Here is a 16289-nt window from a genome sequence, read left to right as displayed (position 1 = left end):
AAAAAACCCCGGGCCAGGGCTTATCGATACTAGCTGGTCCATCTTACTTTGGAAGATATTTGACCCCCAGATCTTCAAGCCAAAGCAGCTGAGGTGTTTTCTTGATCTCGTTTAGGAATCATTGCCGTGTTAGTTTCAGAAAAGTTCTTTGAAGATATTGAAAACTTTGTTCTCCTTCTATATATTGCTGCAGATGATGAAAGAGATATTCATGGATATGGTTTATTTTCCCGAGGCTGGCGGTTTAAAAGAGTTCCCTTCACCAGAAGATCTCAAGTACAAAATTGTAATATCTACAAAGCCTCCCAAAGGTAACTTAAAAAGGGACAAGGATTCTGAGTCAGATGTATCAGGAAAGGCGTCATCAGATTTTTCAGATGACCAAGTAGACGATGGGAAGGTACTTGCAGTTCATATATAGGAGTTTTAATTTCTCAGTGGCATCTTAAATTTCTCTCTTTGCTTGCGATGACTTGTGTAGACTGAGGAAGAAACCAGCGAGGCCAAAAATGAAGAGGAAGGATTTGATCAAGAATCCAGCAACTTGGATTTCCTCACCTACAGTCGCCTGATAACGATTCCTTCTGGAAATGCTAAAAATGGATTGAAGGAAGCACTAACCATCGATAATGGTGGAATTAGACGGCTGAGTTTGAGGGAGCAGAAGTTCAAGAAAGCTACTGAAATGTATGGAACCGAAGTCATGAAGTAAGTATCACTTCCCATTCAAAAAGGCAATTACTTTTAAGCTAGTTCTTTTGTTTCTTGCTCTAAGCTCACTACTATTGTAAACTAGATTCACACAGAAGAATCTGTTGAGGATATATCCCAAGGCCACACGAGTAAATTCCTCTAACTATAGGCCCTACAACGGTTGGATGTACGGAGCTCAAATGGTAGCTTTCAACATGCAGGTTTGCCGTTTATCTATTCTCGGTCTTTTTAAAACCATCTGACTAAATCTTGATACATGTTGCGTCTTTTGATTTTCAGGGCTATGGAAGAGCACTCTGGATGATGCATGGTATGTTTAGGGGGAATGGTGGATGTGGGTACGTGAAAAAACCGGACTTTATGATGAAAAATGGTCTCGGTGGAGAAGTGTTTGACCCAAAAGCGAAATTACCCATAAAGACAACTCTAAAAGTGAAAGTATACATGGGCAAAGGATGGGACTCTGGTTTCCAGCGAACATGTTTCAACACTTGGTCTTCTCCTAACTTCTACACAAGGGTAAGCACCTTGATTTAGATGTCTACTACATAGTTGATTCGCTACTGTGGCTCTGTTTCATGTTGTTGATAGCAATATTGTGTGAATGAAACCAGGTGGGGATAACAGGAGTAAGAGCTGATAAAGTGATGAAGAAAACAAAGAAAGAAGAAAAGACATGGGAGCCATTCTGGGACGAGGAGTTTGAGTTTCAGCTAACAGTACCGGAGCTCGCTCTGCTCAGAATAGAAGTTCACGACTACAACATGCCGGAGAAGGACGATTTCTCGGGTCAGACATGTTTGCCTGTGTCAGAGCTGAGACAAGGCATACGTTCTGTTCCTTTGTATGATCGCAAAGGCGAGAGACTAGTTTCAGTTACACTTCTCATGCGGTTTCACTTTGTTTAAAATAAACAGAGTTTCTTTTACTTTTTCGCATATGAAAAACGGACTAAATCAATATTTGTCAGAATAAAAAAAGTTGGTTGACTTAGTCTTTTTTGACAACAGATTCTTTATTTGACTTCTAGAATAACACTGAAATTGAATCATCGTATTGGTCGAATTTTTAATTAAAATAAAAACATCCAGGTTCTCTCTTTCTCTGCAGTTGCATCCTCACACACACTCTTAAAAACAATCCTCTAACCAAATTCAATCTCATCATAGTCATAGCAATGGAGAATCACAAGAGTTTCTTCACTTACATTGACCATAAATTCAGCGATTCAAGTCTCAACTTTGATTCCTCTGCTTTCAGCGATTGTAACAGTGACAGATCCTGCGACTTTCCAACAACTTCCTCCGAGAGCCGTCAACCAAAACTCTTCCTCTCTTGCGCCGTTGATAATTCCGATGATTTGATTCGATGTCTCATAACACATCTTGAGTCATCTTCTTCTTCGATCGAGGAACAGAAGCAAGCTGCTATGGAGATTAGACTCTTATCAAAGAACAAACCAGAGGAACGTAACAAAATCGCTAAAGCCGGTGCGATTAAACCGTTGGTTTCTTTGATCTCGTCTTCCGATCTTCAGCTTCAGGAGTATGGAGTCACTGCGGTTTTGAATCTATCTATCTGCGATGAGAACAAAGAGATGATTATTTCTTCCGGTGCGATTAAACCGCTCGTTAATGCGTTGCGGTTAGGAACACCGACGACGAAAGAGAACGCTGCTTGTGCTCTGCTTCGGTTATCGCAATTGGAGGATAACAAAATCGCGATCGGAAGATCTGGAGCGATTCCTTTACTAGTGAATCTTCTAGAAAATGGCGGATTCAGAGCAAAGAAAGACGCGTCGACGGCGTTGTACTCGTTGTGTTCGACGAACGAGAACAAAATCAGAGCTGTGGAATCTGGGATTATGAAGCCGTTGGTGGAGTTGATGGCGGATTTTGAATCGGAGATGGTTGATAAATCGGCGTTTGTTATGAATTTGTTAATGTCGGTGCCGGAATCGAAGCCGGCGGTGGTTGAGGAAGGAGGAGTTCCGGTGCTTGTGGAGATTGTTGAAGCGGGAACACAGAGACAGAAGGAGATGAGTGTGTCGATATTGTTGCAGCTTTGTGAAGAGAGTGTTGTGTATCGAACCATGGTGGCTCGTGAAGGAGCGGTTCCTCCGCTCGTGGCTTTATCGCAGAGTAGTAGTGCGAGTCGTGGTGCTAAGGTAAAGGCTGAGGCGTTGATAGCGCTCCTTAGGCAACCAAGACAACAACAACAACACTTTGAATCCACCGACAACGAGAGATAACACTTTGATTTGGGCTTTTTATTAATGGGCCTTTGTAGAACATGTTTCATCACATCTCTTGTTAATTAATGGACGGGATAAGTTGAGCATATTCAAGTGTATATGATCGATGGACAATTAAACATGTCGATGTGTTTTGCATCAAAGTTGCATTACTTGCGTAGAATCTATACAAAAGTCGCATCGAAACAAGTATTGTCTATTTAGGAGATAATGTTGTGAACGATTTAGAGAACAAGATTCCTATAGAACTAACAAGACAAAAAAAAAAAAGGAACAAAAAAGCAATAGATTCTTTTTGTTTTGGTCTTGCATCTATTTTTCTACATGCGATATGTTTTTTCATCACTATGGAAGAACCGTAATCTACATGTAGAAGTAGGCTGACATGGGCATTTGGGAGAACCGGTCCGGTTCGGTTTGGAAACTTAAGTATTTCGGTTAGCAACCAAAATCGCTAAAATAGACCAAAATTAAAGTTCGGTTTGTATGACCAAATTTCGGTTCAGTTCAATCAAAAAAAAAGGGTCACCCATGATGGACTTTTCAGCCCAAAAGTAAAAACCGAAATTGCCAAACTTGAGTTCAGTTGGGTTCGACCAAACTTCAGTTCAATTTGGCTCGACCAAATCTCAGTGGCCAATGGGATTCGGTCTGAGTGCCATGATGCTTGTGGAGAATGACGAGTTTGAAAACTTTTCCATCGTTAAGAGCAGTGAACTATACAATCACATCATCCTTAACAGTATTGGCAAAAAATTCAATAATATTGACAACAAATAATCTGTATTGAAAAAAAAAATTAAATAAATAAATAAATAATCTGTATTGAAAATTACGTTATGAGCGAAAAAAACAAAAAGGTTAAAAAAACCAACAACAACACATGAGCTGTTTCACATGATGATAAATGATTTGCTCATCAATGACAAAATAAAAATTGTTGATTTTTTTCTACGGCGACACGCGTACCACCAATTTCTCAGCTATTGGCTACACACATTTCGCCACGTTTTTTTTTTTACTGTGATTCAACGGATGTGTTTTAGTCAACTACTCTGTTTGGTTTAAATACTAACTTTAATTCGGACAGCCGACAGATCATTCACATTTTTCTTTTTTTTAATCTACTAGATTATAACCCGCGGTGTACCGCGGGACTATAATTTTTTTTTTAAATAAAAATTTAATTTGTTTAGTAGATTAAAAATATATATGATTTAATGGTTTGTATTTTTTAAATGTACAATTCTTATATCTATATATTTTTAGTGTACAATTACTATGTTTAATTTTTACTGTTTAAAAATATAGAAACAATAACATACAATTCATTAAGTTAAAATCTAGATTATAACTATATAATTTAAATTTTAATTATATTTATTTTGTTAAAATTGTTTGTTTTGTTTAGAGTTTAAGATAGTATAATTGTATTTTGATTGTTATATGTAGGATTTTACCCGTGGTATACAGTCTCGTATTACTATCGACCCAAACATGTCCTACCATCTAATACCGTTCAGTGAAATTAAACATATCTAATGGATTTCACCCCTCGTATACCGTCTCGTATTACTATCGACCCAAACCCGTCCTACCATCTAACCCCGTTCAGTGAAATTAAACATTATTTTATTATTTTTGGTTTAATAATACTTTAATTTAAAAGATATATAATTCATATCAATTTAAAAGTTTTTTTTTAATGGTTATTTAATTGTTGTAAATTTCATATATTATAATATTATAAATCCGTCATACCATCTAATCCTGTTCGGTGAAATTAAACATTATTTTTTGTTTGAATAATACTTTTATTAAAACATTTATAATTCAAATCAATTTAAAGTTTTCTTTCAAATGATTATTTAATTTTTATAGATTTCACATATTATATATATTCTAAATATTTTTTCCGTTAAATATTCTAAACGTTTAATAAACTTTAAATAACTATAATATTTATCTTTCAATAAAGTATAATATTAATAATGTCCTAAGATTTCTCCTTTTCTTAAGTAATTAGAATTGATGGAAATATATTAGATAAAGAAATGCTAGTAATTAAGAATCTTAATTAATTGATAATAACTAATGCCAATGACATTCTTTGTAAATAAATTGCAAACTCGAGGATTTATTTCATAAAGTGTTGCAAAAATGTATACATAGATTTTTGTACTAAGAAATTTTTTTAGATATCATGGTTCTTTGAGATAGTCAGATAGAGATATAAATGTGTTTCACAAACACATCAAATCACTCTGTTTCTTTTTTCTCTCTGGCTTAACTTTCACAACAACAACAACAAAAAAAGATGAAGGAATCATTCAAAGTGTGTTTCTGTTGTGTAAGAAGCTTCAAGGTGAAATCAAGTGAGCCACCTGAAGAAATCAAGAATCTTTTCCATGATTACTCTCAAGACGACAGGATGTCTGCTGATGAGATGCTCAGATTTGTGATCCAAGTTCAGGGAGAAACACACGCTGATATAAACTACGTCAAGGATATCTTCCACAGACTTAAACATCATGGCGTTTTCCATCCTCGTGGAATTCATCTTGAAGGATTCTACCGTTATCTCCTTAGTGATTTCAACTCCCCATTGCCTGTGACCAGCGAGGTAAGATTTTTGGAATATAACATCTCTTTGCTTTTGAGAGAGAGTTTTGTTTCCTTACAAGATTTTGGTTTCAGGTTTGGCAAGATATGAATCAGCCTTTATCGCATTACTTCTTATACACGGGACATAACTCTTACTTGACTGGGAATCAGTTGAACAGTAATAGCAGCATCGAACCGATTGTGAAAGCTCTGAGAAAAGGAGTTCGTGTGATTGAGCTTGATTTATGGCCTAACTCTTCGGGAAAAGAAGCTGAAGTTCGTCATGGCGGGTTTGAATCTTACCATAAAACCCCTTCCTGAATCACTTAATAATTTAGGTATTTTCTTGATTTGTTTTGGTTATGATCATCTCAGGACATTAACGAGTTGTGAAGATCTGCAGAAATGTCTTAACGCGGTTAAGGAGAACGCATTTCAGGTGTCTGCTTATCCTGTTGTGCTTACTTTAGAAGACCATTTAACTCCAAATCTTCAGAAGAAAGTCGCTAAGGTAAGATTCTGATAAATTCATGGAATCTTGTTTAGAACATACAGTTTGGTTGATGGTGAAAATGTTTGTAGATGGTGAGTAAGACGTTTGGAGGATCATTGTTTCAATGTACGGACGAATATACAGAGTGTTTTCCTTCACCAGAATCACTTAAGAATAAGATTTTGATCTCAACAAAGCCACCAAAAGAGTATCTTCAGACCCAAGTCTCTCAAGGTTCAACAACGGATGAATCCATTAAAGCTAAAGTAAGAAAGAAAAAAACAGAGTTAAAGTAACCATTAATTAGTGTTTCTTGATGTTTTCTGAGAGTCTTGTGTTGTGACAGAAAATTGCAGATGCAGAAGAACAGGTTCAAGAAGAAGATGAGGAGAGTGTAGCGATCGAATACAGAGACTTAATCTCAATTCACGCTGGAAACCGCAAGGGAGGACTGAAGAACTGCTTGAATGGAGATCCTAACCGAGTCATACGGTTAAGCATGAGTGAGCAGTGGCTTGAGACTTTGGCTAAAACACGTGGATCTGATTTAGTAAAGTTCACACAGCGGAATCTTCTCAGGATATTTCCCAAGACAACACGGTTCGACTCCTCTAACTATGATCCTCTCGTTGGATGGATTCATGGTGCTCAAATGGTTGCCTTCAATATGCAAGTAATAGTTTTAAGTTTTAACACTATCCTCTCTATTATTAGCAGAGATTTTCAGTAGTAAACACCAACTATACTTGTTTTGTGTAAATGCAGAGTCATGGGAGGTATTTGTGGATGATGCAAGGAATGTTTAAAGCCAATGGTGGATGTGGCTATGTGAAAAAACCTGATGTTTTGCTCTCCAATGGTCCTGGAGGTGAAATCTTTGACCCATGTAGTCAAAAACTCCCGATCAAGACTACTCTTAAGGTTTGGTCTTTGTTTCAGTTTCTGTTTTCTGTTCTTGAAAAGCGAGAAAACATCATAGCTTTGTGTCTGTGGTGTATGATTAGGTGAAGATATACACTGGAGAAGGATGGAATATGGATTTTCCTTTAGATCACTTTGATCGATACTCTCCTCCTGATTTCTACGCAAAGGCAAGAGTACATTCATATGTAAAACACGCAATAAAAACCATGGTTTAATGGGTCTATGGAGCAGCTAATAAACCCTAATTAGGTTTCTTGCCTATCAAGTCAACCGACAAGACTCAAAAATGTAGATGTTTTTCTTTCAGGTCGGAATCGCAGGGGTTCCATTGGACACAGCAAGTTACAGAACAGAAATAGATACAGACGAATGGTTTCCGATTTGGGACAAGGAGTTCGAGTTCCCATTGCGTGTTCCTGAGTTAGCTATTCTGTGTATCACAGTCAAAGACTACGACAGTAACACTCAGAACGATTTCGCTGGCCAGACATGTCTTCCGCTGTCGGAGGTCAGGCCGGGTATTCGTGCCGTCCGGCTCCATGATCGTGCCGGGGAGGTCTACAAGCACGTGAGACTGCTCATGCGGTTTGTCTTGGAGCCTCGTTAGTTGCTTCGTGGATAATGTTCATTTCATCACTCGTGTCAATGTCGGTACACGTTTTTTATGTTTGTAATGTTAAGGTGTCGGTACACATTAGTCGGTCCTAAGCCACACGATAATAAGAGATGGGAAAATAAAAGTTAATTAAACGTAACTAAGATCAGCAAAATTATGAATTTTATGACTTTAGTATAATCAATTTGTTCAAACAGTCGATAAAGATAATACTATTGTTTAAGCTGTTGTTATGGTCCACTAACCACTAATGCCAATTGCTTAATTATGGCAATTCACACTAACGCAAAATTTCATTATGGCAATTCACTATGAGTCTTTGACACTAAAGCAAAAGTACTGCTTCATAATGGCAATTATCACTAAAGCAACATTTCTTTATTATGCCATAAAACAAATTTAAAATACTGTTTGTTGAATTATCACTTTCACAATAGAAGATTAGTTGATGGATCGTCGTCATTGTAGTGCAAATAAAGTTTTTTTTTTTTTTTTTAATATTCAACAAACAACGTTAGGAAATTTAGATGTTGGGATAGAATTAATGTGCTCTCTACAGGCGGACCTACTTGAAGCAAAGGGGATCACTTGACCCATGTTTAATTTCAAATTCCCCTTATAGACTTATAGTTGTTAAGTAGATAAATTATTGCACCCAATAAAATTTTGTGGTGATCCCCCTAAGTTAAATCCAACCTATTTATCATTTATATGATTTAGTTATCACAACAACGAAAACAAAATTGTTTGTTTTACCCCAATTTTTTTTTTTTTTATGTTTTGAGTTTTAATGTTACATTTTTGTTGTGTTTGCAATATTAATATGTGTTACTATTTGATAATATTTTTTTGTTATATTTTGATCCTGGTAAAATTAATTTCTGGATCCGCATTGTTTACATATCTCTTTGAAGGTAACTTCTATCCACAACATCTATATTTATTATCAAGTTCTCTACAATTTTCAGGGCCAGTCCAAAATTATTTGAGACTCGACAACAAAAATAAAATAAAATATGCGGCCTTTTAATAACAAAAAAAAAAGATATGTAGATTTTTTTGTTCGAGTCTCTTTTTTGTCTGTCTGGGTCAAATGTCTTATGGGCATATCGTATATGCCCTGGTGGCTTGATCTGTGCACCTTTGCGATATTCCTTTAGGCTGTTAAAATACATAAACTGTGAAGAAAAGTAAGAGTTATGCATTACTAGCTAGCTAAAAGATTGGATAGAGTGTTATGTTGTCCGCAAGCACGGTTGCGGTGGCAAGAGGCGGTCGTATCACATCTTCCATTCTTGTCTTCAAATCATGCTCCTGTGTACCTACAATTAAGCCCGGTGCTGACGACTAACCCGCGTAGGAGGCCATTTCGTTTTGAGGCAGCTTGGATGAGTCATGAAGGCTTTAAAGAGTTGGTGGCAGCTTCATGGGACCCGATCTTGTCAACACCTGCGGCACTGGAGAGGTTGAAGAGTAAACTGAAAAAGTGGAATAGAGAAGTATTTGGTAATATTCAACTGCGAAAGGAGAAAATGCTTCGGGAAATAACAGAGGTACAAGAGCTGTTAATGGAGTCGCAGACGGATGAGTTGCTGAGTAGAGAGGAGCAACTATTGGCAAGCTTTGATATTATTTTGGAACAAGAAGAAACTCTTTGGTTCCAAAAGTCGAGAGAGAAGCTGATTGCGCAAGGGGACATGAATACTTCTTTTTTCATACTTCAACGATCATAAGAAGGCGGCGGAACAGAATTGAGATGTTGAAGGATGAGAATGATAGATGGGTTTCGGATAAGGGAGAATTGGAGAAGTTGGTGCTTGAGTATTACAGGCGTCTATACTCTCTAGAAGATGTGAGTCCAGTGAGAGCTCAGTTACCATGTCATGGTTTTGCGGAATTGACAAGGGAGGAGAAACTAGCTCTGTCCAAGCCATTCACAGAAGAGGAAGTCGTGGTGGCAGTGAAGAGTATGGGCAAATACAAAGCGCCGGGACCGGATGGTTTCCAGCCGGTTTTCTACCAACACTGTTGGGATGAAGTAGGCAGTTCGGTTGTGAGGTTTGTTTTGGGTTTCTTTGAGACAGGGGAGTTACCTCCGGCGACAAATGATGCAATTTTGGTGCTTCTAGCAAAAGTGGCCAAGCCAGAAAAAATCACCCAGTTCAGGCCAGTGAGTTTGTGTAATGTCTTATTCAAGATCATTACAAAAATGATGGTGATAAGAATGAAGAGTGTAATCTCGAAGTTAATTGGGCTGGCTCAATCCAGTTTTATCCCGGGGAGATTAAGCATTGATAATATTGTGGTGGTACAAGAGGCGGTACATTCAATACGGAGGAAAAAAGGGAGGAAAGGATGGATGTTGCTAAAATTGGATCTTGAGAAAGCTTACGATCGTATCCTTTGGGATTTTTTGGAAGAAACGTTGGAAGTAGCGGGTTTCTCGGAAGCTTGGACACATAGAATTATGCAGTGCGTAAAGAATCCGTCAATGAGTTTGTTATTAAACGGAGAGAGGACATATTCGTTTAATCCGGCAAGAGGATTGAGACAAGGAGACCCGTTGTCGCCGTATCTATTCGTCTTGTGTCTAGAGAGGCTGTGTCATCTAATTGAGGCTGCGGTGGGGAGGAAGGATTGGAAGCCGATTAGTTTGTCACGAGGAGGTCCGAAACTGTCCCATATATGTTTCGCGAACGACCTTATACACTTTGCAGAAGCATCTATGGCTCAAGTGAGGGTAATTAGGAAGGTGTTGGAAACTTTTTGCATGGCTTCGGGACAAAAAGTGAGTCTTGAGAAGTCGAAGATATTTTTCTCTTCCAATGTAAGCCACGATATGGAGAGAATGATTAGCGCTGAAAGTGGAATTGGGTCTACTAGAGAGCTCGGGAAATATTTGGGGATGCCTATTCTTCAAAAACATATAAATAAAGAGACTTTTGGAGAAGTGCTTGAACGAGTCTCGTCTCGCTTAGCAGGTTGGAAGGGGAAGACTTTGAGCTTGGCAGGCCGGATTACACTCACAAAATCGGTATTATCATCAATCCCGGTACACTCGATGAGTACTATTCTCCTTCCCGCATCATCACTGGAGAGATTGGATAAATTATCAAGGGCGTTTGTTTGGGGAAGCACGCCTGAGAATAGAAAAATGCATTTGGTATCGTGGAAGAGGGTTTGTAAACCAAAAAAAGAAGGTGGACTGGGGCTGCGGATGGCCAGGGATATGAACAGAGCACTTCTTGCAAAAGTCGGATGGAGATTGATGGAGGATAAGGAGAGCTTATGGGCTCGAATTCTGAGGAGTAAATATAAAGTAGGGGCGGCACAAGATAAGTCATGGACTGTCCCGAAAAGTACGTGGTCGTCAACGATGAGGAGTATAGGTGTGGGGCTGCGGGAAGTGATATCGAGAGGCTTAGGCTGGGTACCTGGTGACGGGAAGAGCATCAATTTTTGGAAAGATAGGTGGCTTATAGGGAGACCACTCATAGATTGTGCGGTTGTGAATCTACCCGTCGAAGAAGAAGGTAAGAGAGTGGCAGAGTACTGGACTGAGGGTTTCGGGTGGGACATGACAAGATTGGAGACTTATCTTCCGGTGAATATAAGAGAGAGGCTTTATGCAGTGGTGATTAAAGGGTCCCCTGGAGTTGAAGATAAAATCTCTTGGTCCGGAACAGAGAATGGAAGATTCACTGTCGGGTCTGCATATACTCTGTTCAAGTATGAGGAGAGACCGATGCCTTCTATGGCAGCTTTTTTTTATAGAATATGGAAGGTGGTGGCACCTGAACGGGTCCGTACATTCCTCTGGCTAGTTGGGAACCAGGTGATCTTAACAAAGATGGAGAGAGTGTGCAGGCGGATTTCGAATACGGAGGTATGCTCGATATGTAAGGGTGCGACGGAATCTATCCTTCACGTGTTGCGGGACTGCCCCGCTATGGCTAGAATTTGGTGGCGGTTGGTACCAGAACGGGAGAGACGAGCATTCTTTTCAATGTCTTTATTGGAGTGGTTGTTTGGGAACTTACATAGACCGTCGGGTGTGGGGAATGAAACTTGGCCAACCTTATTTGCAATGGGGATAAGGTGGGCTTGGAAGTGGAGATGTGGTAACATTTTTGGTGAAATTGGGAGCTGTCGGGATAGGACAAGATTTGTCAAAAATGTGGCTGCGGAGGTGATAAAAGCTCATTCGGCGGTTAATGGTGGGGAACAGAGAGTCGGTCGGGAGGTGAGGCAGGTTGCGTGGCAGAAACCGGCTGAGGGCTGGGTCACTATTAACACGGATGGGGCCTCTCATGGGAACCCGGGGAAGGCTACTGCGGGAGGTGTTATCCGGGACGAACAGGGAAGCTGACGAGGCGGTTTTGTGCTTAATATAGGTATTTGTTCGGCCCCGTTGGCAGAATTATGGGGAGTATACTACGGCCTTGTTATCGCTTGGGAGCGGGGTTTTCGAAGGGTGGTATTGGAGGTGGATTCAATGTTGGTGGTGGGTTTTTTGCAGTCAGGGGTTCGGGATTCCCATCCTCTGGCGTTCCTGGTACGATTGTGCCACGGCTTTATATCGAGGGACTGGTTAGTCCGGGTTACCCATGTGTATAGGGAAGCTAATCGTCTAGCAGATGGATTAGCGAACTATGCGTTTACTTTCCCACTTGGTTTTCAGAGTTTTGAGTTTTGTCCGGATGATGTTTATCTAGTTTTGTTAGAGGATATTAGTGGAGTTGCAGTTCCACGTAATGTTCGGTTGTAATTTTTTTTAGTGTTTTTGAATAAATCGTAGGAGATATTGTCTCCTACCCGCCTACCAAAAAAGCTAGCTAAAGTATCCACAATCGATGAGGATTTAAGTTTTAAAAGTTGTCCTGCGATTTTTCACTTTTGCATTTTCACCAGTATCATCACTACAGTATGTTATTTGTAGCCAAAAATGATTATTATCAAAAATCAACCCAAATCCAAATCGAAAACTAAGCCGAACAAATCTAAATTTGCACAAAATGAATGGTATTAATTTATATAAAACTAGTAAACCAAAATACGAATCAAAGCAAACCGGATCCCACACCTCTAGTTCCAATTGAACCACATGATATTAATAAGATGAGAGAAGTTACAAACTTTTGCTGACTTTAGTATCCAGAGTTTGTTAAACCAATAGATACTAAATTTTTAGAGACGATCAGAGAAACAATGGAGAATTTGGGTTGAATCTAGGAAGGCCAATCTTGGTTCCAAGAGACTGAACATCAGCCTGAACTTGAGCTTCAAACTCTGAGTAAGTGAATGGCTTATAGTTTGATGACTTTATCACACAATCTCTCTTTGGGAACACAAAATAACACACTGAGTGTCTCTCTGTCTTCCTATTCTTCTTCTTCACTCTATGTGTCACACTCTTGTACTCATCATCGCTTATCACCTGTAAATACAATTTCATATTACATCAATCAAAATGATAAAAAGAATTGAACCAAACTCATGAATATAATTTATTTACCTGCATCATATCTCCAAGATTAACAATGAGAGTATTAGCAACAGGCTTTACACAGAACCATTCTTCACCTTTCATTATCTCAAGCCCACCACTTTCGTCTTCTTTTAATATTGAGATAACAGAACTGTCTGTGTGGACTTCCATTCCTAAAGCTTCTCTGGCTGCTTGGTAGGAGCTCCGTGGATACCGATAAACCCGTATGAGCCCTGTCGATTCCGATAAGAATTCTGATCTCCGGTTACCCGATAGTTCTAGGTTTAGTGTTTGTGCTATAGCTTCGAACAAGGACACACCAATTCTAGTTATGTGCCTTCCATATTCCTCCATCAACACTCTGCTTACTCACAACAAACAACCAAAAAGAAGTTTGTAACCAATGAATTATAAATAAATATATAATGCATGGTGGATCCACAATGAATTCTAGACAAGTAAATCCTCAGTCTTAAACATTTACAATTATTGAAATAAATGTTATATATGATATACTCCCTCCGTTCTTTAATAAATGATGTTTTAAGCTTCTAATTTTATTATTAAATAGAAGATGTATGGATTTAAAAAAAAAAAAAAAACTGCATAGTCTAAAAATAAAATAAAATTCAAGTAAAATGACAAGGTACATTAATTAATTAGCGTAATGGAGGCGTTACAACAAGATTGAAAATGCTTCAAGCAACACACTCTGTGTAAGTAATCAAGTGGTAGTGGCATAATAGTAAAAGATATGGAACCATGGCGTTCGCTCTTCGGCCGGGTTCGACTTAAACAAATCCGATGAACAGATTATCGACGGCTATACTCACTCACCCAAAAGAATTTTTATGTTCGGATTACTTCTTGTTAAGAAAAAAAAAACATCACTATTGCGGAAGTTTACATGCATGCATGTGTGAACAAGTTGATGTAGATGTACAGCCTGGCATACTATATATTCTGGGACTTTATAATCTTAGTATTTATTTAAATTCAAAAATGTTAATTGGATTTTATCATATCTAAGTTACTCCGTTATTAGAGCTGCTAGGAAGCCGCTATCCTTTTACCATTTCTAGATGCTACTAAATTGCCAATTGACCAAAAAAAGATGCCGCCAAAATCTTTTTAGCCATTTATAGTTTAGTAGAACATAGTGACCACAAACTTTTGTCTAGTGGATGGATTACACAAAACATCTCATAAAATAATTAAGCACTTAATCTAAACTTATTATATTAAACAAAATACATGGAATCCAAACAAAGAAAAGTAAACATCTCGTCAATCAAAAGTTCAAAACCCTACGCACGTGTAAATACTATTCGTCGTCAACTCTACAGTTTTTGTTTTTTTCGTCATTTTAGTCTAAATGGTTTACCATATTTAGACCAATTTGTCATCACCCCACCCCCCACACGAGAGTTAGATCCTCCTATAGAAGTCTAGGCTATCTTAAATCGCACACTTACTAGAACTCTGATATTTAAAATATCTTATAACATATCAAATGCTATAAATTTTTATCTCCACTGTTTTCAAAAGACTTCATAAAATATACTATAATCTAGTATTCACATACATATCTCGAAAATTTTAAGATACAAAATTTAATGACCACATTCAGCGAGGTTTATTTATTATCTTTTGTTGTTATGTCGTATAAGTCCATATAGTTTTTTGTCTTATAGTATAGTCCATGTGTACACCAGCTAGTTACACCTATATTTTAATTATTGAGTACTTTAACGTTGAATGATTGATTAATTTAATCGCAGAAACCACTAATGACGCTATTAAGCAACTAAGTAAAACACAAACGACGACGTATGTTACCTGAAAGACTCAAGTTTAGGCTCTTGAGCATCATCATCACAAGAAGTAGAAGTTGGAAGCATTGAGAGAGACGAGAGAGGAACGTTGAAACCTTCGAGCATGGTTACGTTTGAAGCTTGAGCTCCTCTCTTCAGTGCATCTCCCGAACGATTTAGAGCTGGCGTTCCCCAAAAGTACGATAACGGAGAGTTAACGGCGGCGAACAAGTCTCGTTTGTTCTCAAAAGGAAGACTCAGTAACGACTCCGAGATTTCTTGAAGTCGTGACGTTAACGCCAACGGTACTCCGTGATTCTCTAGACGGAATATTCCCCACTCCTTGCATGCCTCTCTCAGTATCTCCTTGTCCAAACGTTCCATATCGATAACCGGGATATTGATATCCTTGCCCTGGACAAGAACCGGTTCAGCCTCCGCCGTTGCTAGACGATCTCCGTCGTTGATTACACGCCGGAAAGCCGGTGGATATGACTCACTGATGCTCATCTCTCGGGCGATGAAATTCTTAAGCCTTCTCTCCCTCTTTCTCTATAGATCTCTTTCTATTTTATTCTTTAAATTTTTTATAAAATTACTTCAAACAAAGATAAAATGGGTAAGAAATCCGTCGCCTTTTCGGAAACAAGTAAAAAACCTTTTTTGGATTTTTTAAACTTTCACCTTTTCTAAAATAATAAAATAATCCCTAATATTAGTAAACCAAATAAATATCAAATAAACTATTATATTAAAATTAATATTAAAAAAATAACTTAGTTTGTAATTTATTTTATAAAAATTCTACTTTACAAATTTTTTCTCCAAAATTGAGTTTTTTCAAATTCTAGCTCATTCTGTTTATTTTTTTGTTCGAATTTGTTCTAACTTTTCGAGCTAATAATTTAAAATGGGTCAAAATTATGGTATTTTATAAACTTGTGTAATCGAACCAAATAAAATTTTACTAAAACAAATTCATATTCAATTTGGTATAAATTCTTCTTATATTTCTTTTACTACTACTAAATTGATTTTGTTTCACGTTGGTGAATTTCTATAACTCAACCGAATAAATCTTGATTAATTTTATTTTTAGTTATTATATAAAATCATATCATATATATAACATGAAATACTTACTTTTATCTAAAATTGAATCAAACCTAAACTCGATCCAAAATAAAGTTTAGGTATGTTATCTTAAATTTGAAACTGATTGTCCAAGCCAATAAATGTAAATTGTTTATACAACAAAAATTTTAATTGTAACAAAACTGAATATTAAACTGATTTGTTTTAGTATAATGGTTTGTTTTATTTTGAACTGATTTTAATATATTAGATGTTATTTTACTTTTTACTAAAACTTGAAGGTTTAA

The 16289-nt window shown here is 37.6% G+C and overlaps 4 protein-coding genes across 4 annotated transcripts in view; 3 read left to right on the top strand and 1 right to left on the bottom strand.

The window, feature by feature from the left end:
• LOC9302359 (phosphoinositide phospholipase C 5) overlaps positions 1 to 1710 on the top strand; it is a 3376-nt gene extending 1666 nt beyond the window's left edge. Inside the window, 6 exon segments of the mRNA XM_021033560.1 lie at positions 18 to 93; positions 194 to 400; positions 482 to 708; positions 797 to 914; positions 994 to 1233; positions 1329 to 1710. Coding sequence (XP_020889219.1) covers positions 18 to 93; positions 194 to 400; positions 482 to 708; positions 797 to 914; positions 994 to 1233; positions 1329 to 1622 — 1162 coding nt within the window. The 3' untranslated portion in view covers positions 1623 to 1710.
• A 13-nt stretch (positions 1711 to 1723) lies between these two features.
• LOC9302358 (U-box domain-containing protein 4) lies at positions 1724 to 3135 on the top strand. The gene has a single exon (XM_002866238.2). It carries the CDS (start codon positions 1892 to 1894, stop codon positions 2963 to 2965), a length of 1074 nt encoding a protein of 357 aa, XP_002866284.1. The 5' UTR covers positions 1724 to 1891; the 3' UTR covers positions 2966 to 3135.
• A 2033-nt stretch (positions 3136 to 5168) lies between these two features.
• LOC9300662 (phosphoinositide phospholipase C 1) lies at positions 5169 to 7831 on the top strand. Its single transcript, XM_021015662.1, has 8 exons — positions 5169 to 5591; positions 5666 to 5862; positions 5948 to 6083; positions 6155 to 6331; positions 6412 to 6738; positions 6831 to 6986; positions 7070 to 7156; positions 7297 to 7831. The coding sequence occupies exons 1-8, from the start codon at positions 5286 to 5288 to the stop codon at positions 7594 to 7596; spliced, it is 1686 nt and encodes a 561-aa protein (XP_020871321.1). The 5' UTR covers positions 5169 to 5285; the 3' UTR covers positions 7597 to 7831.
• Positions 7832 to 12621: 4790 nt separating this feature from the next.
• On the bottom strand, positions 12622 to 15525 carry LOC9302357 (gibberellin 2-beta-dioxygenase 8). Its single transcript, XM_021023085.1, has 3 exons — positions 14933 to 15525; positions 13121 to 13454; positions 12622 to 13042 (listed from the first exon to the last, which is right to left on the bottom strand). Exons 1-3 carry the CDS (start codon positions 15415 to 15417, stop codon positions 12803 to 12805), a joined length of 1059 nt encoding a protein of 352 aa, XP_020878744.1. The 5' UTR covers positions 15418 to 15525; the 3' UTR covers positions 12622 to 12802.
• Positions 15526 to 16289: the final 764 nt, after the last annotated feature.

This window comes from Arabidopsis lyrata (genome assembly GCF_000004255.2).
Source record: "Arabidopsis lyrata subsp. lyrata unplaced genomic scaffold ARALYscaffold_8, whole genome shotgun sequence".
Lineage (NCBI taxonomy): Eukaryota > Viridiplantae > Streptophyta > Magnoliopsida > Brassicales > Brassicaceae > Arabidopsis > Arabidopsis lyrata.
The sequence above is the reverse complement of the archived record's forward strand: the minus strand, read 5'-3'. Positions and strand labels throughout refer to the sequence as shown.